The sequence below is a fragment of the Netta rufina genome (genome assembly GCF_964035555.1).
Source record: "Netta rufina genome assembly, chromosome: 1".
NCBI lineage: Eukaryota > Metazoa > Chordata > Aves > Anseriformes > Anatidae > Netta > Netta rufina.
In genome coordinates, this window is record NC_140123.1 from 160,071,086 (window position 1) to 160,092,396 (window position 21,311).

At 39.6% G+C, this 21,311-nt stretch overlaps 1 protein-coding gene across 3 annotated transcripts in view; it reads left to right on the forward strand.

The window, feature by feature from the left end:
- Positions 1-10,997, forward strand: part of VEZT (vezatin, adherens junctions transmembrane protein) — a 59,788-nt gene extending 48,791 nt beyond the window's left edge. For 2 of the 3 annotated variants that reach the window (XM_084306716.1, XM_084306717.1), the window contains exons 10-12: positions 3,328-3,428; positions 4,594-4,801; positions 8,654-10,997. In XM_084306716.1, coding sequence (XP_084162842.1) covers positions 3,328-3,428; positions 4,594-4,801; positions 8,654-9,246 — 902 coding nt within the window. In that variant the 3' untranslated portion in view covers positions 9,247-10,997. The remainder of the gene's footprint in view (positions 1-3,327; positions 3,429-4,593; positions 4,802-8,653) is intronic. The other variant, XM_084306718.1, reaches the window with a different exon arrangement.
- Positions 10,998-21,311: the final 10,314 nt, after the last annotated feature.

A 21,311-nucleotide genomic window follows, 5' to 3' on the forward strand; every position in this document is an offset into this window, starting at 1 on the left:
AAGCTATAAATAGCGAATATTTTTAGCAATAACTTATAATTGTGCTTAGTATTAAAACAAAGTCATTCCTTTTTGCTTCTTCATCTGAAACTGCAAAGGGTATGCAGTGTTTAAATTTACTATTTCCTTGGGTTTGGATCTTACCACAATTATGTACTGAGCAAAAATGTAGCTTTGCTTTTCCTTCTTGGTTCGTGCTGCTCTCAGCATGGGTAAGGAGTAGACAGCACACAGCCCACCAGCTGCAGCAGCCAAGGGCCCGTGCTGCGCCGTGGGGAGGAGTAAATGGGGAACTCGCTGCTCTTTCCAGCATCAAAACACTTCTGCTGAATTATGCATTGAAAGTTTCCATCCACTGCTTGGAACTGTTATCTGTCCTAGTTGTGGCATCCTAGGTAGCTGCCTGTTGCTTATTTTCAGAGCAGTTTTGCATATTTTTGTTTTCTGTGTAAACGTGGATCTCAGTCAAGAATCTCATACGTCTTGTTCTAGATCATTGTATGTTAAAGCAGGTTTCTTACAGATATATTAAATAATTCTTTTTGTTAAACTCTGTCAAAGACATTTAGGTCTAACTGATTGAACATTCAGATGCTCCCAGCAGCCTTTCATGAATGGTGAAACTGGCATGTGTTGTAGTGTGTGGTGTAGTAGCCACTGCAGTAATGAGTGTCCTTTGACTACTTTGTGTACAGGGCTCTGAGTACTTCTACACCAGTCCTGTTAGTCACTGATCTGTCACATGCAGAACAGAGCCCGAGAGGAAGCAGTGTTTTAGCAGCCTTAGGGGAATTCATCTCTACTTGAAAGCATTGGGCAATGATAGACTTACAGAAACACGTCAGTCTCTACTCACTTTAAACATTATATGATTCTAGACTTTCAGACAGCTTCTCTGTATCCATTCAGCTCTTTTCTTTATACACAAAACTGATTTATCACTGGAGGCCTCAGTGATTCAAGCATACAATCATCTGCCGTTACTTTTTCAGAACACCTTTTATGGCTAGTTAGTGTTGTTTTAACAGTTTTTGAAATAATGGCCCTCAAAGTGTTTAGATTCCATCTTTTTTTCCTTTTAAACTGTCTCTATGTTTGCAAATTTATACAACTTTTTTATATTTGCCTTAATACTCTGTTGCAAGCTCCTGGTTCTTGCAGTCCTTTGATCCGTTGGAGAGAAACTAAAACAGCATCTTTAGTTAAACACTGTGAATTCATGATCTTGAAACATATCCTTAGAAATGTTATCTTCCCATACAGACGGCAAATACAGTAGCCTGTACATGCTAGAGCAGCTGTTTTACTCTTCTGATTTAAGAAGGCAAGTTTTTGTTGGTAACTTCCATATTACTCTTTAAAATTTGTCTTCATGCCTTCAGAAACATATTTTTATTGTTGCTATTATTGTTATTATTAAAATGTTTTTATTCCAAGGCATGGTTATGTAATGGACAAATCATCTTGATATTTGTAAAATAATTATCTTGTGTCAGTTTTCCACTCTACATTTCCCTATGTGCTTCCTCTTTCTTTTAAATGATCGCTGCATTTAGATACATCTGGGATGTCAAATCTTCAGCTCAACCAGAGCAACTAGGGAATCAAATATTTTCCTTGTGTGCAAAAGCAGGTAACTGAGCACCAGTAGAGTCATTGTTAATGTGACTGCCTACTTGCAGAATACCATCCCTGAGTGTTCAATACAGAGATAAGGAACTGAGAATAAGGACGGCTGGGATTTGGCAAGGTTACCTAGCCCATTTCTCTTCTCGGGTAAATTAGTACTTGTGCCATGTGTGAGTAAATGTTTGCCTGCTCTTAGAAACCTCTCTTTAGGGACATTTTACAGTATTTCCAGGCATCTATTGCAGCACTTAAGTCTCCTTACAAGTAGAAGTTTTTTCTTGTATTGAATATAAATATCTCTTGCTGCAATTAAAAAAAAACAACAGTGCCTTTGATCCACCCACAATTGAAATGCATTTCCTCTTTATAGCCCTCTCTCATGTATTTGAAGACAACTGGTAACATTTCTGTCTTCTCTGCATAACCCTGTATCGTTCAAATCTATGATGGTCATACTTTATGTAGTCCTCTGATCATTTCAGCTGTTTTTCTCCAGCCACCCTTTAGCTTGTCTACAAGATTATTGAATGGAGGAGCCTCAGCCTGGGCACAATGTTCCATCCACATCCTGATCAGTGCCAAGCAGAGCAGAAAAGTGATTTCCTGTGTCTAACAATCCGTGCTGCTGTTCATATGTACTATTATGTAGTCTGGCTTGTTGCTTGCAGCAGGGTATAATTGACTAGCTTCCTCAGATCTTTTTCTCAGTGCTGCCGCCTGGTCAGTCATATATTTCTGCAGCTGACTATTCAAAAGCACAAAATGTCACAGCCACCATCACTGGAGTCTGTATCTGAAATCCAATTCTTCCTGGGGTGTCTCTAATTTTCCAGTATTATTTTTTTATTCCGCCCATCAATATCCTTGCAGGTCATCCCTGTGGCAGCAATTTAATTAGATTAAACACTTTTGGTGTGTGGTGGTTTTTGTGTTTTTGTTTTTAATCCATTGGAAATGTTGAAGAGTATTGGACTTGGGGCAAATCCTCACTAAATGTATTGTTCCTGTCTGAAAATGGTAACTGTGTTGTTTATCCGAGAGATAAATAACACCTAATAGCAACTTCTTCTAGCCTATGTATTTTATTTAAAAGTATGTAATGACAGCATGTCAAAAGCCATACTGAAAACAAAATGCAGGATGTCTTTGGCTTCTTTGTATCTATAAGGCTTGTTACTATATTGGAAAAGGATATTGGAAGGTTTGACATCTTCTGTTCTCAATAAACCCACACTGGCTGTCATTTACCACCTTGCTGCCTTCCAAGTAGCTTTCTATAAGTTTTGCTCCTTTCTTCCAGTATTTTCCAATTATTTGAAGCTGATTTGTCTATAACTTGTGATCTCATGTTTTACTGCTGCCTTTAAACTTGGGCACCAAGTCTATTTTCTGGTTTTACAGATTTTTGCCTGCCTTCTGCAGGCTTTCAGAGTCCATTAAAAAAAAAAAAAAGACATCTTTTAGTTGAAGTATTTCAAGGTGAGTTTCATGAAACCCAGCTTATATCAGAGAACAGTTAAGTCTTAGCTATTTTAACACAGTATTTCAATGTATTCTAACCAACCTTCTGACTATTTTTCCATATGTGCCAATCCTGTCTAGTGAAAAGACTTGGACCCTTCCTGAGCGAGTCAAAATTATCACTCAACACTCAAAATTTTTCCTTTTTTTTTCTTCATTCCTTCCTTTTCCCTAAAGGCAAGCTTGAAGCTTTCTGTGACAACCTACAGCATACTACAGTACCTTTAATGCAGCCTACCATATACATAGAAGACAGAGATCCAATCCCTGAAGAACAGGTAAAAAAAAATAAATAAAAGGTTATTTTCAGTGATGAGCTTCTTTTCTATATCCATCCCTTTTTCAGTTGCTTGTGCAGTGACCTTGTCTTCCCAAGGCAGGTCAAGTAGGTAGTCAGTGCAATTTCATAACTGCACTAAATGAAAAAATTGATGTCTTTTCCCCCTGATGTTCAGTGAGGATGTATTCCCCATACTGGGGGAAAAAAAAAATAAAAGAGCACCAGTATTTACTTGTTCTTATATATATATCATTAAAAATAACTGAGAAAAGGAGAGCAGCAACACAGAGTAACACAGAGAAAATGTGAATTGCTGAAAGGCAGTACATAAAATTAAGTCCTACTTGCTTATTATTGAGCTGACACAGCAGCACGAGAGAAAGAAGCTCATGAACAAACCAGCTTGTCTTCAGTTTGTGTATTGTGTGCATTTTTGGGTACCTAAACCAGACCATGATGCTGAACAGCTTTGTGTCATTTCCCCAGTCCAGGGAAACTGCTGTGTAATGGTTGGGCTGTCCTGAAGAGAGGTTTGTCTTTATCCTAAAGCTGAGTGACCCATTCTGCAAGCAGATCAACACCCGTGTTCTGCTCTGTCCCTCCCTCACCCCCTCCCTCCCTTCCCTTCTATCAAGCCTACCTCACTTGTTTTCTCTCTAGGTTTTTTTATCCCTATCAAAGACCTGGAACTAATAACTTCACCAGCTGTCTATCATAACATAAATGGAGTTCATTTTTCTTCATGTTTGTGAACCATTGTAGTTAAATTTGGAGGCATGGTTGATATAACTTAAATTAGCATAATGCCTGTCTGAGAAAGAATTGCTTATGGTGTGAATTAAATAAAAACAAAACAAATCAGAATTGCTTATTTCCACCAGTCATTGCGGACTCCCTTTTTCAAGGTATATGACTCGGTCGTTCTTGTATAAGGAACTAAATCTTGGGTGACTGGAGTAAGGTTTTTAGTCCACTTTAAATGAGTGGACTTACTCCAAAATTATATAACTGAGAGTGGTGTCAGATACACTGGCTTTGCTCAAACAAGGCTCTTATCCTTCTACTGCAGTTGTCTTGTGTTGAGATCAACTTGGTCATGCATCAGCTTGAAGTACAGTGTGAAGTACAAGTGAAGATTAAAAATATGTTTTTTCTTTTTTCAGGAATTGGAAGCATATGTTGATTATTCAGATATGGACAATGAATATAATAGGGAAGCTTTTGACTGCTTTTCCCAGGAAGAGAGAGAGAGACAAAAACGAGAGAGAGAAGAATCTAAAAGGGTGTTACAAGAATTGAAATCTGTACTGGGTTTTAAAGCTTCAGAAGCAGAAAGACAGAAATGGAAACAGCTGCTATTCAGCGACCATGGTAAGCATTGCTTTTGAAAATTTATGCCTTTCTAAGACAGGGTCGGTGTCTGTTTACCATCAACTTCTGACTGTGTTAGAATTCAAATAGTGCTCAGCGATAGCAGTGTATCTGGTAGAGCTATGTGGCCTTAGTTTTTTATTCCATCTCCTTATATTATTTGTAGCAATCATTTTACTATATATTGAAAGGAACTCAAAAGAATGTGAATTTGGCTCCAAACAAAAATATTGAGCTAGAGCTATTATGCACAGCATTAAAAGAACTGTCAGTTTATAACCCATACAAAACGAACTGACTTTCTCTCATCACTTTCCAGTAAATATGAATTTTAAATTGGATTCATAAATAAGTTATTTTTCAGGATTTAAAGAAACTATCAGATTATCGTAGATTTAGCAAAATGGATAGATTAAAGCTAAGAGCTAGACTTTGAAGTATTAAAGGCTCATAATAGACTAAGATGGGCTTCTGTTTCACGGAAGAGGGAGCATGCAGAGTATGCTTTCAAAAAAATAAAAAAAAAGTTAAATACTAACAGGAAGAGTTCTTCCAAACTACTCTTTCCAATTCTGAGGACTGCTGGGTAACTCCATCCACTTGAACTTAAAGATAAGAAAATGAAAATTTCTCTTGCCTGAGCAGGACAGCCTGTTTCAGTTCCAGCAACAAGACTGGATACAACTTGATTGCTTTTGCTGCTTGCGCTGCTTGATTTATTATCTTTAAAATTGGTAGTGTTTTTTTCATTTTTCTGTTATTTTCCCCATTTTCATTCCTTCCTCTTACAGACAGGTTAGGAAGAACCCTCTAAAAATTTTTCTTGTTCTATGTTAAGAAAAACAACCCTCAAGTTTGGCAGTGTATCCACTGCCTCTGCCAGTGCTTACCAGATAAAAAGACCATCGATTGCATCCTTTGGTAATTTAGTGGGAACACACGGTAACAGAAGAAACAAAGCCCAAAGTAACAAAGACTGTTACTTTTGACATCAAGCCCACAAAAATAGATGTGCTTCACAACTTTTCTCTTTATGTCATTTGAAAGGAGAAGGGAGGAATCCTACCTCCAGCTATGTCTTGACAGATCTAGTGACTGTTGCAGAAGAGTTCTTTGTTAGGAGAGCTTGCACAGGATATTTCCTTATCTAGGTTTGCAGCTGATACCTGTCCACATCAGTTTATCTCCAGGCCATTTGTGGCCATAGCTTTCTAGAAATTAATAGACTGGCTTACCTGAACAGCTGCAACAGCTGAAAGAGGAATCAGCTGACTTCTATAATCTCGAGTAACTGTTCCCTTGAAAGCCTTTGTGGCTCATGTTGGTTCCTTTCCTTTTCACATATAAATATGACATTGTTATAGGATTAGAGACTCTGTGGTGGGGAGGGAGGATAGTTCCTTCAGCTGCTTAGGACTAATCACAGATTTCTTCCACACTGTACAAAAGTTGAAAATATGAGGAAGGACAGTTTGTGAAAATAATTAATATTGTTGCCTTTTGTCTCAGGCACTGTATATCTTAATCTGAAATATTGATATGGACAGCAGACATACATCTTCTGCTGTTTTTAAGGAATTTCCTTGTTATTTCTTCAAAAGAAACACAAGTCAGTTAATATGACATGATGGACCCCAACATGTCTCTCCTGCAGACATTAATTTATCTGTACACATGGGTCCTTCCTTTAGGAAACATTTTTGTGGGCTGTGCTTCCCATATTGATGGTTAGCTTTATCTTGAAGAATTAAACCAGAAAGGTTTGTATTCTTGTCTGCATTGGCCCAAGCCAGTGGATGGTTTTGATAGGACCCTTTTCCATCACCCTCTTCAATCTTTCTTTTACAGGACAGTCACATTCCAGAAATCATGCATTCTCCTAACTTGCAATTGTTGTGAAAAAAGATCCCCAAAGATGCTAAGGCTAAAGCCTTATGCACCTAGCAAGACATTTTGATTTGTTAAGGTTTTTGGTTCATCCATGAAGGGGCTGGGCTGGTGAGGGTTTCTACATAAAAGAGGTCAGCTCCCAACAAGTTGATGTGCCCAAAGAACGCAGCATGAAGTCAACTACAGATGATAGGCTGTATTCCAGAAGAAGAAATCTTGGTAAAATAACACACTAAAGCAAATGTGCCCAAGCCTAGCACCATGGTAATAATGCTTACAGTCTGGGCAGTCAGTTACCTGTTGGAGTACTGACGCACTTCTGGTTTTGGTCCTTGGGCGTCCCATTGAACCAGAAAAACAGAGGTACCTTTGAAGAGGTCCATAAAGTTACAAGGGGATTTGTTTTAATTTATCAGACAATATCAAATAGCATTATTCTGGTGCAAAATCACATCTAGTTTTTCTTCTCCCCTCACCCCCCACCAAAATTTCATTCTGTGGCTGTGTTTCACCCAGCTGTTTACCCATCTCCTGTCTTTTCCATGCAACAGTTCTTATAAAACTCTTTCCCAGTTTTTCTCATCTCTGTATTTGGAAAGCTATACTCTGAAAATAGGTGAATTCCACCTTGTTATTAACTAATCAATTCAACCAATTGCCCAGCAGCCAACCTGAAGTGTCTGTTTCTAGAGTTTTGGCTTTGGAACCGTTATTTGAAGGCAGTAGGCAACAGGATTGCTCCCAAATGATAATACTATTGTGTGTATTCCTGCCTCTTCAAGCAAACAGGCAGAAATGAGTGGCAGGATTTTGTTTTTATTTGCATTTTGTTGGTTTGTTAGTTGTTTTTTTTTTTTAATGCAAAAGAGGGAGAAAGCTGTTCTGTTAATAATTGAGATGAGTATGGTGGAGTGCTCCTTCGGTATATGAGTTTTTAAAACAAACAATACAATACAAATTCTAAGACATAGTCTTTTAGTGTGCTCTTGAAAATAATTATCAATGTGACAGTCGTAATGATGCACCTGCCTTCAGCTAGCTAAAATAAATATTGCTGCAATAGGATGCAATGGAAAAATCCTAATACCGTAAATTTTGTTTCCCGTGAAAAGTTTGCTTATTTCCCAGAGTTATTTTCATCTCTGCTTACAGGGGTAAAGTCAGAATGGAATTAGAAAGGGAAATGCCTCTTGGGAATCTGCTGTTGCTGCTCTCATTTATGTTCGTGCTGCTACTCTAATGGAGCTACTGCAGTTTAGGGAATCTGTTACTTGGAAATGGACATTATATCGTTTTCTTTAAAAGAAAGACGTCTGTTCTTCAAGAAGTGATTGTACCAAGTTATACTAACCCTTAACACTGGGAGGAGAGACTTCCTGGCAAGCATCCCGTTGCTGGCAATGGGACTCGCTGCTGCTACTAACTTCAAGAGAGGCTAAATTAAACCACACTTTATTTGTGAGGACACCTTACCTGGCTGTATGAATACGTGTTGTATTTGTATGTTGTGATGTGAGATCAGATATTGCACATAAGGACTGTCTCATGTACCAGCTGTCTTTATTGGATTAGGTAAACCGTTGTCTAAAACAAAGACAGTTCAAATCTGTATGCAGTGCAGTAGTTTTTTACTTTGACGTTGAATGCATCGTCTGTGTTTGATGCCATTTTTGAACATCATCAATTTTGTGCCATCTTTTTATATCACAAATTTTAAGGCTTAGTTCCAACAAGCAGCTATCACATTTCATTTCAGCTCTGTGGTTAGAAAACACTGATTTATTTTAGGTTTTCTTTGATTTGTGTTTTTTTGTTACTGTTGTGTTTTGTTTTGTTTTGTTTTGTTTTGTTGGTTTTTCTATCCATTTTGACTCTTCCAATCTTGCACCTTTTCAAACACATATATTATTTATATATAGCAGCTTGGTTTTAGTTATCAATTCATTTTTTCCCCTTTTTAAGCTGCAGTGAAACCCTTGTCTCCTGTAGAATCGCTGAAGCTACTAAGTAATTTGGAATCACACATGAATTCAGATACAGAAAAGCAGAACTGCAGCCAAAGTTGTGATAAATCTGAAGAAATAGACTCTAATCCAAAAGTGAATGCTGCTGATAAAAGCAGGACAGAATATTTGTATGAAGATCCTGAGATGGAGAAAAACAAAGACAGTACTACTGAAGACGGTATTTCTACAGGGGCTGAAGAAAGAATGTGTTATCAGTATGAAGGGGAAGTTGAAGATCTCAAGCCAAGCGATACGGATGTAATAGAGGTTTCACAGCCTCCTTCCAAGGATGCATTGCATTCAAAAATAAAGCATAGGCTGGCTCAGCTCCACATATCAACAGATTTTAACTTCACATCTGGTCTGGCTGCACAAGTTGCTGCCAGGTCTTTCACTTTTACTACAATGCAAGAACAGACTTTTGGAGATGAGGAGGAGGAGGAGGAGGAAGAGGAGGAAAAGGAGGAAGAGAAGAGGCAAGAGCATGAAGGCCTTGTGGAAGATTGTGAGAATGAAGGTAGAGGCTCTGAAAGTGAAGGAAATGTATAAGTCTGAGCTGAACTTTTTTAAACCAACAGCAGGCAATTTGGTAGAAAAAAAAATATAAGGTGGGGGTTTAAAGATGAAATTACTGGGTGGAAAAAACAATTGGAGACCTAAATGTGGTATGTTTTGTCTACAAAACATGCCTGATACACTAAATGGGACTTCTAAGAATATTGAAAATTTGCAGGTAAGACAAATTTAGGCTGCATCCACCGAACAGTTGGCTGCTGCCTTTTTAAGATCTTAGTGGTGAGTTTTGGAATTTACCTTAGTGTTTTCTGTTTTATTTATTTGTATCATAATGTGCTGTTGTTGTTTTTCTAAAAAGAATGAAAAACAATGTATTGAATTACAACAGACTCCGTCTTTTGCTTTCTGGTATAGTTGTCATGGTAGCATGTGTTAGTTCCAACAAAAAAGGAAGAACCTGAACTGTTCCCTGTGATCATCTTCTACCAATTTTCATGTCTGCAGCGAGTTGGTTAAGCCACCACAGGCATTTGTGATTCTGTGGGTAGTAAAGCTCCCAACTGAAATCTAGAGTTTAAAGAAAAAACTTGGAAGAACTAGTATTTTATGTGTCCTGGGACATGGGGCTGAAATTGGATAAAGTTGGTCACACTTCATATTAAGGTTTGTAGAGAATTTTATGAAGGGTTAATAAATGACTCCTAAATGTTGTAATTCATGTTAGAAAGGTGTAGTACATGTTAGGGAGGGTTTTAAGCGTATCAGTAGAAAGTACTATAAAGAGGTAGAAGCTATCTGTTGGATTTATAATAGGTGAGAATTAAATAGCTATTTATTAAAACAGCTATTAATTATTTGTTAACCTTTTATAAATTGAACCTTAATATAACGTTTGATTTTGATATAATGATTGCTTGCACATTTTTGTTTATGTCCTGAAGTAATTTTCTTAAAGCAAAGCTGACAACATCTATGGTATTTTAATAGTATATTTGTTCTTCCCTAATGTTCTTCCATTTTTCCTTAGATCACAAGGGTCACACAACCTGTGTGATTAAGATCCATGAGAGAACAAGACTTTTCTAAGGTATATCTTGTAACTTGGTGGACACCTAAGTTTGGATGTTTGATATGAGGTTATGCGAGTAGTTTTTTCTTTGAGGTGGTTTTACGAGGAGCAGCAAATGGATATGGCAGATGGTCACCTCACAGAGGGAATGGTTTTACTGCCTTCTCTTCCTTTTGCCCTCAGACACAAAGTGACACAAAGGTCTCATGCCTCTGTTGGTGAGAGAACAGCCTGTTTGTATGGACCTCTATGTACGTGGACCTGGATAAACTTCCAGTCACAAAATGCCTCATCATTTACTTAGGGTATTTATTGCCTCTTTGAGCTTGCTGATTTTATAGAATACAGGGTGTGGAGAAGCAAGTGGTTCAGAGCAATATCTTTACTCGGATGCTGTCTTGGGATGTGGGGAAGTTAATGAAGGTCAGCAGGGTAGGGGGGACTCTTGACCATATGTCAGGAAACGTGTGCTTTCTTTCAACCTCTCTCAATGATTTTGTGTGAATGCTCAGTATATTTTTTTCACAAACCCTAAACAGGCAAATATCAATTTATAGAGAAGGTTGTATGTGATTTATGCTGTTCTTTCACAATATAATGCCTGTCTTTCCCCTGACAGACAGGTTTGGGTAAGAGAATATTCTGGCACCCTTCATTAACCAGTAACACCGTATTTGTGCCCTTAATTACATGTAAGTGACTGGAAGCTAAATGGATGGTGTCTGGGGAGAGGGGGGCAGGGAATATGCTTCTCATAGTATTTTCAGAAGCTAAGACTCCTTTTAGTTGTAGGATATACTCTTCTCTAGATCCATAAAGGTTAGGATAAGATGATGAAACCCATTTTTTATTTTCTCTGTGGTAAGCAATTAAAACTCGAACAACTGCTTTGGTTAAGCAGTGTTTGAAGCACTGCCCGTGCTTCTGAAAAATAAGTCTTCCTCATCCTTGACTTGAGATCCTTGATTCTTCACTAAGTGCCCAGATATTTTTTGTTCCTAGGTAATTGTTCTGGCTGCCTGTTTGGTCCATTAGCATTTTTCCACAAGCTCAGGCACAGACATCCCATGATCTGATATTGTGTATCCCCAAACTGATACTTCTTTCACCTAAACTTTCCCAACAGGAACCAAATCTTAGTTTACACTGTAGTTGGCTATGATACCAACTTGGGAACATCATCAGGTTTAGGATATGAGTTATCTTTCTTCACAGTTTTGGATAATATCAGCAGTTGCATGAATGTTTTGCATTGCTCCTAAAATAGGTTATAGATTTAACTTCTGTAAGAGTCACTAGTTCTTTATTCATTTGCTTCAGCCCTTAGCAAAAGATCTGGAAAAAAAGACCTTGGCAGCTCACATGGGACCTATTTTTATAATATGCTGGTCTCAGTGATGAAACTGGTCTAAGAAGCCCCATCCACCATTCGTTGTTTGCCTTCATCCATCAGCTGGGTCAGCACAAGTTTTTGTGGCCATGTTATTAATCAGCCCACTGAGTCTGCTTGGTCAAAAAAAAAAAAATCTTTTTAGGGCTTATTTTTCACCTTTTTTATTTTAATGATGCAATTTACAGCATTTACCTCCAAACAGCTGTATCAGCACATACTGTGTTGCTGACATGAGGCTCAGGATTGCTCACATTTACATTATTGGCAATGACAACGTACTGTGAAATTACAGCCTTGACATTAGAGATGGCTATGATCAAAGTATGACTTTTTGGAGCAAATTCTGATTCTACTTGAACAATGAGATTTTGTACAAGCAATTTAACTGATTTGCATGGTCTTACTTAATGCAGTCTTAAAAGTTGTATATATGAACATCTGGGTTCACTTGCTTTCTCTCCCTCCATCACATCTATATATAACTGCTATTGGGTCATTCATTTTAATTTATTTAATATTCTCCCTGTGTAAAAATTTGGCTAACAGTCTACAACACATGAAGCATGTCTTCCTTTAATCACCAGGTTCTAACAAGAACTGCATATTCCGTTTCTGATGAGCAGCTCTGTGAAGTTGTAAAGAAAAAAGTAATTATTTAGGGTTAAATAATTTATTTTTCTCCTATGTACCTGGAAGGCACTCCAAAGACAGTATTTGCTTCTTCAGTTGGATTGCAATCCAGCACTACATTTTCTATGTTGCGTGGTTTTACAGCTACAGCTATAGCTAGGCTTAAACGAGGACAAAGATCTATGATGCAAAGCCATTAATTGTTCCTTTTCTTAGTGTATGTCTTCATGACGGAAATGTAGCACTGGTGCAATGGAAGCATATGTTGAATATTACAGGCAACACAGAATCTTTCAAATGGAGTCAAATGTGCCCATGTCAGTCGTAAGCAGGATCAGCAAACATGAGGGCTTCGGCTATTGGTTTCAGTCGTGAGGATGCTGACTCCTGACAGAAGATTACTAGAAATCACCAACTCTTGCAGTTTATTATAAAAATACAGGATGAAATTTGGTAGAGGAGACAGTTTTACTGAGGTTTCAGACTTTGCCCTGTGCACATTTGTGTGACCAGGCTGATTGTTTACAGCATTGGAAATTTTATGTGTATCTGGACAGCAGAATTTGCAATTGTCTTACTAATCTCTTTACAAGTTTAAAAAAATAAATAAATAAATGTTGGAGTATGTAGAATTGTTGGCCTATATTGAATTTTATGATCTGGTTGTCTGCCTTTTTTTTATTATTTTTTTAAAGAGAAACAAAGGCTCAAGCATACTAAACTGTCTTCTTTTAAATTGTTTGGTGAAGGGCTGCTGTTGCTCTGCAAGTGGCTTGTTCCCATGGTTAACTACTATTTAGAATTAACACTTCTCTGTGTAGCCTGTCATCTGAAAAAGAGGACAGTGTGAGAAAGGCACTTGGTCAGTAAAGGGCTGGGCTATTCTGGGATCTTGTCTGTGACAGGGGCTAATAGTTGCTGAGGGAAGAGCAGGAGAAAGGAGCTCATGTAATGATGAGCTAATTTGCAACAATTCGTGTCTCAGGGACTCCTTGAGCCAGCTGTCAGCTTAACGTGCTGGAATCGTCTTCCACAGATTTGTTCGGTCTCATGTTTGGTTGACTGTTAGTAGTTCCAAAGCCAGTATGTGCTCACCTTTGTTACGGTCTTTTACAAACCAGATTTGTCAATATTGTTTCTTTCTTCCTTTCTTTATTTTTTTATTTATTTTTTTTTTAACTGAGCAAGCCCACTTCTGTCAGCTCATCCACAGAGGTCATGTTTTCCATGTTTTAGTTGCTTTCCTTAGAAATACGTCCGGTGTTCTGAAGTATAATGCCCAAAGTGTGCTGCAGTACTCCAGGTATAACGTCAGCAATAATCAACCCCCATAAATCAACAGTTAAACTATTTCTGAGTCCATCTAGGAACAAAACCTCTTCAAATCGTTTACCCCTAGCTACTACGATGACAAATGAAAATGTTTGGTCTGATGGAGGAGAAGTATTTATTCACTGTCACCAGAACTCAGTTCCACAATGTTTTCCTTTGCTTACAAAAGAAGTTGTTAAATCAAAATGATCTTCCAACAGCTTCCACCTGGTCTAACACAAACTAAAGATGCCAAACATCACTTCTTTAAATCTCAGCTTGACTTTTCGTAGCTGTTCTGACCTCTGATGCATAAGCATGTGTCACAAAATAGATTATCACAAAGGAAACATGGCAGCGGGTATATGGATATCAGAGGTCAAACTGAAGGCTTCTGTGACACATTTTGAAAGTGCTTTGAGGTGTGCTTTATTCGTATTCTCCTGATACTTAATTCATTCATCTGTATGCTTTTATTTCATCACCTTGATTTTTAAATGCCAAAAAATACATTTCAATTCGTCTTGGAAATTTGTACGGTAATCAGATGGCCATAGATAGGGGTAAAAAAAAGTCTTAGTAAACAGTTAAAGCAGTACAGTTTGAGCTACAGATACTCGGTATGTAACTGTTTTAGGTAGCCTGCCTACCTGTCACACTGCCATCTCTTAAAGTTTTTGACAGGTTTGTCAGAATAAAATTAGATCCAACAGCCTGAATGCTCTCTTAGCCCATTTTACGCTTTCTGAAATTACCACAGGATTACAAAGAAGTGATTATTTAGTAGGAAAAAAAAAAAAAAAAAGTTTGTTTCTCAGTTACAAAGTGGCTTATTTTAAATGGGTTGAATAGGACCAAAACTTGAATACTTTCACACGATCAGCATATTTTGACTTCTATATGTGCTTAGACTTCTATCTTACAGGCCTCACAGACAGTCTGCTTTAGGGGATGTACAGTTCTGTAGCAGTTTAAACCAATCTAGGTCCAGGCTGCCATGGTCCTGCCATGCCTGTGACCTCTGTGCCTCCTTCAGGCTGGCTTTTACAACCACTCAGTGATTTAGGACCCCGATCTGGCTGAAAATGTGCTGCTGCTTTAACTTTCAGCTGGGCTGGCTCCCTCAACTGATCGATTGTGCTGTTGAAAGATCACTGGTAGCATCTCAGGGCAGTAGGAGGGAATGCATGGCTTGGCGATGAGGAGGAATGCCATAGCTTGAACTTAAATCAGTTCGGATGTTCAATGTTTACACTCTCAGAATTACATCATTAGCGTCTATACCGAAGTGGGATAAAGTCAACTCCATATGTTGAGTTCATATGTTCATCTTCGTGTTTTCTGTTGATTGAGAATGATGCCACTCATTAATTCCCTCACTCATTTTGACAACTCCTTTTTTACTTTGTTCTTCAGATGTAGGCTACCCAAGACCTGTTGTGTCATACCCCATACAGCCTCTAAGGACTGTTTGTTATACTGCCAGTAAAATTAAAACTGTCACCCATATCTTTTCCTTGATTTTTGCTTACTATTTTCACCTTTCTGGTGAAAAAGTCACCCACAGTCCTTTCCCTGTACTGCCATTCATAAAAGTTTCAGATTTTAAAATACACCAAGTTTCTGTGGTGTGATTGTAACACAGCTTGATTCTTCTGCATCTTCAGCATCGGAATGACTAGAGCTAGAAATGCATACTGGCTTCCCAGCTGAGAACTAGGACAGAAGATGGACACCATAATGGGCAGTACTACAATCAAAACAGAAGTAATCATGTATGGCAACACACGTTTTCAGTGTGCATTGGCTTTTGTAAGTAATTCTGTCTTGCTGAAAAACACCAGGCTGTGTTGTAGAAATAATTGCAATTTTAGTACAAAGTCCCAAAATAACTGTCGTTAGTTGGCTCGACCTGTGCACAAATCTTAATATTTAAAGACTGCTTCCTGACCTCCTTCAGCTGCATGGATGAAAAATGAAAATAATCTTGAATTTCCAAGTAGAGATTGACCAACACTTTCCATTAGTTTGTGCTATTGAAAAGAGGTCCATTCCTAGATAAATCAAAAAGTCAGCGCTTAGTATCATTCTTCAGTAGTCATTACTAGCAGTTATGCATTTTGACCCGAATAGAAGCACTATAAATGAGGGCTGTTTATGATGTTTGATGTGTGTTTCTAAAAAAAATAATAATAAAAGGCTTTACATGTCATATGGGATAAAAGCCAGAAGTCTGTGAATTGTCCTCAGGATCTTTCATCCAAAGCCACAGGTGGCCAAATGCAAACAAGTTCGTGCTGTGCAGCTCGGTATGAAACTGTGCTCGAGGCTTTTAGTACCCGATGTGAGTGTTCACAGCCTGCCTATACCTGTGTGCTCAGGTCTGCAAGGGCTGTAGGCATCTGCAGACACCACAGAACAGCACTGAGTCAGTGAAACCTGTACAGGAGCAGGAAGGCTCAAAAATGTTTTGGCCTTCTTGTCTCTGTCTTGCTCTATTGCAGCACCCGTGTCATGCAATTCCAGTCATTTTTTTCCTTCTCAGCTTTCTTCATAGGCCACACAAACCAGTGGTGTTTTGGTTTGGTTTGTTTCTTCCAGTTTCTCACCCAGGTTGTGATCCTGTAACGCACCAGGTCACACATTCCTGACAGAAGCACGAGAATTAGTCACCGCACCACAAAATGGGGCCTGGGCCGCCAAGGGCCGGAGAAACTCCTCTGGTTTGACCGCCTCTGGCAAGAGTTGTTCTGAGACAGCTGCTCCGGGGGCTGAGCTGGGACCGATGACCCTGCGGACATCTCTCACAGCTCGTTTTAGCTAGGTCTTTGCTTTCCTCCAGCAGTCTCTCTTCCCTCTTAGCAGTTTCAGCTCCCCTCCAGCATCCTGCTACCAGCTCTGCAGGAACTTGGCCGCTTTCTGCCTTTGTTTCTGAACCCACTGCCTAAGCCTGCTGAAATGTCAAGCTGGAAGGAACCCCACAGTGGCAGTGCTGTGCGTCCCTAGCCATAAGCTCATGAACAGCATTCTTGAGGCTGGTAACTTGTCTGTCCTGACTTTCCTTCCAGGGAGCTTCACCTGCATTTCAGCCTGGCTCTCCTATTCCTTTCTGGACTTCAGAGCATTCACTTTCAGGGAGCACTCCTCAGTGATCATAAGGTGGTAACAGCTACCAGCAAGCCTGATCCTTGAACATGTGTTCATCATTACTTGAGGTTCGCTTGTTCCTTCCAACAGGAAGGTGGCACAGTTAAGGCTGAGTCTGAGTTCCCCAAAATAAGCGTGCTTCTTACTGCAGGAGGGGCTGAAAACCTGCTTTGTAGCCACTGCACCAATGTGCCCAACTTGGATCCGCAGCTGCCTGGCCAGGAGCTCTGGAAGCTTTGGGATCCGGCAGTTGTGCTTGAGCCTTTCCCACTGTCAGAAAACATACGTTTTCAAAACACAATTGCTACTAAATCTCTGAATCAAACCTTTTACCATTTTGAATGTTCATTTAGCAGCGTTAATGGATTGTTTCTCAACTTCAGGGGTTTGTATGTTGTGTTTATAAATATATGCACATACTCCACACTGTACATGCATATTGCCAGCTATCACACTGAAAGCCTTGTCTAGCAAAGAAGTCCTATTTTTCTCAAATCAGACTTTCCAGTTAATCAGAAGATAGACAAAGATTTAATTCTTGCTATCTAATGGCAAAAGAAATTAATTCTGTTCTACCAAACAGACTGCATGGAGTTACTTGAAATGCACACTGATTTTATACCCTTGGTTAGAAAAGCTGCTTAACTGTGTTTTCTCTTACCAAGGCTTTGTGCCTGAGCTGCTGTGAGTGCCTGCGTGCCCGTGTGCCCCTCTGCCCCGTCTTCAACATGTAAGCAAATACATGTTCCTCAATATTGCCTGCCTACTGAATCGTAACGTGTCCCAAAGTAGGACCTAAGGGCACCTTAGATTGCCAAGGAAACTACAGAGAAAAGAATCTTGATAAGCTGCTGTTTAATTGGGTAGTAAATGAAAGCTAAAATATAAGAGGAAACGTTTAAAAGAACAAACTGCAGCGAGAGCCTTCTGGCAGGGCTACAGAGGGAAAGCACACGTGATAGGCTCTGAAGTTCAGACACTGGGAAGGATCTACAATTCCTCTGCGGTGTGGAGGCCAAAATCATTCAGCAGACGAGAAGTCTTCAGCAGCTGTAAAAAAGAGCTATATTTTATCTCCATGTCATTTCCACAGAAAGCCTCAGTCCTGCTGGGCTGGTGTTTCAAGCTGCATGTAAATCAATCTCCATATTTCTTATTTTAAGCTGTGTATGATGTCAGTCTCTTTCCTTAGACTGCGCAGAAAACCCATGTGGTTTGGCTCCACTGGAGCCTCCTCGCACCGAACCTGCCAGATGCTGACACTGCTTAAGCACAGCGTTGATTAAATTGGCCTCAAGCGGGTTTAGATCAGCAGGACTTTAAAGCAGGTATGGAGCCCAGGGCCTGTCCGTCCGTGTCAAGGCTCCAAGAATTAAAGTTCTGGGTTGGAGGCGTGCGTGTAGAGCTGGAAGATGTGATCCACCTGTGTTCCTGGGCTCCTGCCCTTTCGTTGCCACAGGGTTTCTTGCCTGTGATATCTTCCCAAATTCTTTGGTTTCTCTTTCTTACTTTCCCATTTTACCTCCTTCGTCTTTCCCACAGATATGAAGCAGGACCTAAAGTCTTTTCTTAAACATTTGATATGTGTCACTGTGATTATTTCTAAGCTTTTTTTTTTTTTTTTTGGCTGAATTTCCCCCATTTCAGGAGTCATTTTCTCAATTGTAATGCCAATAGTTTTGAAAGTATTTTTGGTTGCTATTATTTCTTCAGCATCTTTAACAAAAGTCTGCCTTCCTATTGCATGTACGACTTTTTCTCCTTACCTCTTATCCCTGACGGCTGTCTAGGTGGCATGAATGTAGTTTATCCGTCCTTCGATTAGTAATGATTGAATGGAAGAAGGAATGCTTTTACAGGGACGCATAAATGTTGTATCAGCGTTGCTGTTTGATCTTTTATGCAGAACTTCCTTTATAACTCCACTTTCATCCTGAAGATGAAATTAATTTTAAGCCATCTTGGCAATAGTTAGTTTCTGCAGTATATTTTGCTGGCTCATTAGTACAAGCACTTTAGTAATGAACACTGGTTACCCTCATCTATATAAGTGCTGATGGAAGAAAGAATTTGTGTCATATGCTTCCAGCTGCACCTTCCCATAATCTCTCAGAGACCTGTGTGCTGTGCAGCCATGTGGCAGCTATTACCAAAATCCCTTTCAGCATCATGCAAGTGGCTAGGTAGGTGGGGCTTTAGGAGGAGAGTAACAGGTAGATCTTTAACCTAAGAACTGGGCTTAGATGCTCTGCACAAGGTACATTTTGTCATCTATCTGGATGATTCTTAAGAAACAGACTTTCCCTGTGTGCTTCAGAAGTGCCAAAATAGTGGCAACAGATGGGCTCCTTTTAGCTGAAGCTTTGTGGCTCCCTCATACTGCTTAGGCTTTATTATCAGAACAAATGCTACCTTCTGCTGGTGGTAGGAGCTGTGGCTGATGCACATCCCTTCCTGCACACTTTTCCTGCATTGGCTCTTCTCACTTAGGTATGACTCCCACCTAATCCATGTCCCCAGGAAGGAATGCACAGAGATGACTGGGAAAGAAAGGAAATCATTTGATCTGGAAAGGCAAGGGGAAGCTTGGTGAGGCCGGGGTATTTATTCTTAAGTATTGAATCTTGCTGCCTAATTGGTGCGTCATTTTTTTTGTGTAGTACACAAGATCTTGCTTATTCTTTGCTGTTTCCTGGTTGGTTTGTTTGTTTTCTTATGGGATACTGAACAGATCCAGTTGCTGCTGTTAGAAGAAGCCTGTTGACCAAGAGGGGTCCATAATGTTTCTCTTTACCTGGAGACCTTTTGAATGCTAAATTGCCTGTGTGTATTCTTCATAATGTACCATATGCAAATATTCTTCAGGAATTGATACAACCACTTCAGACAGTCAATATTTTCTATGTAAGAACTGTACGTTTCCTATACTGCCAAGAATGTATATATATCTATGAAGACTTAAGATTGTATCTTTTTGAGCAAGCCTCTTTCTTCAGCCATCTGAACCTTTCTTCCTGTTCTCAAGTTCTCTGCTGATTTATTAGACACTTGTGTTATATTGTGTACTTTTTTGTATCAGCTGTATCTCTGTATTTCTCCTTTCGCTCATTAAAACCTGTTCTTCTCATCCTTCTACTGTGCTGCTTCATATTGGCAATACTCGGACTGTATCAGGTGAGCTGGTCTCCTGTACTGGGTCGGGCTGAGATGGAGCCAGACCGGTCTTAAAAAGCCAGTCTTTCAGATCTCTTTATATTGTCCCAGTGATCCCAACACATAATTTGTTATACTGCTATTGATAGCCTACTATGTTGGGCTTTCCTAGGGGAGTTTTGCAGCATAGTCCACACTTTTATAAGATAGTGAAGAAGAGGTCTATAAGGGGATATGCCTAGGATAAACAAATGAACAATACACAGAAAATGTGTAGATGTAGACACATTTAAAAAAAAAAAAAAAAAGGAAAAGAAAAGAAAAGATGAAGTCTGTGAGTCCCATTGATGGTGGTTTCTGCTGGTACATGCTCAGAAACCCGTGGTCTTCTGGAGTGAAGCAAGCCTTGAGGAAAGATTGGAAGGGGAATCTAAAGGTACTTTTTCTCTGGGGTTGTGGCCTTCAACTGAAGTCAGTCAGTTCTCTATGCTGTCTCCATGCTTAACTCATCATCCAGGTGGGTGAGGAGGAAGAAATGAAGGCCAGGGCAGGACCTGTATGCTTGCTTCCACTAGGGAAAGAGCAATTTTGCAAGCAGGAAAATGCTGTTCCCCTAGAAATCACTCCATGAACAGAACAGAGAAATGACAGTGCTTTGTTTATCCCCCCGGTGAAAAGAGAAATCTTCAGAGCTTTACTGCTAATAATCCCCATTTAGCAGTGCAGGATCTTCCTTGGCCTGCAACCCTACTCACAATATTAATGCATTCATGGCATGGTATGGAGGAGGAAGGAGTTCAAACGTCCATTACAGTGGTCCCAAGGTACCAAAATAAAGTAAGTGAACGGAACATGCACATACACCTATCTGTTGGGGATCTGGCAATTTCTGAGGTTGGGAGATTGGCTGGCAAAAGAGAAAATACAGTGAGTATCCATTCTTGGAGAACCTACTGTTTGGTCTGTAATTAGGCACTGCTTTAAGGAAGAAATTAACCACATCTTAAACACCACCCATATAATTATGGTAGTGTATATGGAAATAGCGGTGTCACCTGGCCTTGGTTTTCTCTCCGGCTCTTCATCACCCTCTCCTTCACAAGGAGAGGTGTCTTTGTGCCCCCAGTTGCACCTGCCCGTGTGTTCACAGCCTGTGCATAAAAGAACCTTGTGGTTCTCGGTGGTAGCATTTAAGGATTTCTTGTCACAGTGCTGTGGTAGCAAGGAGCAGGAACATGAGTGCAGGATAACCATCCCAGCTCGCTGACTACCTGTGACACCAGTTATATTTAGTTGTAGGGTAGGCAAATGCCTATCAGTGTGACCACATACCTTCCCTTGTAAAGCTAAATTTAAGGATGATGCCACAGTGGGAAACGTTTAGAAATTTCTAGT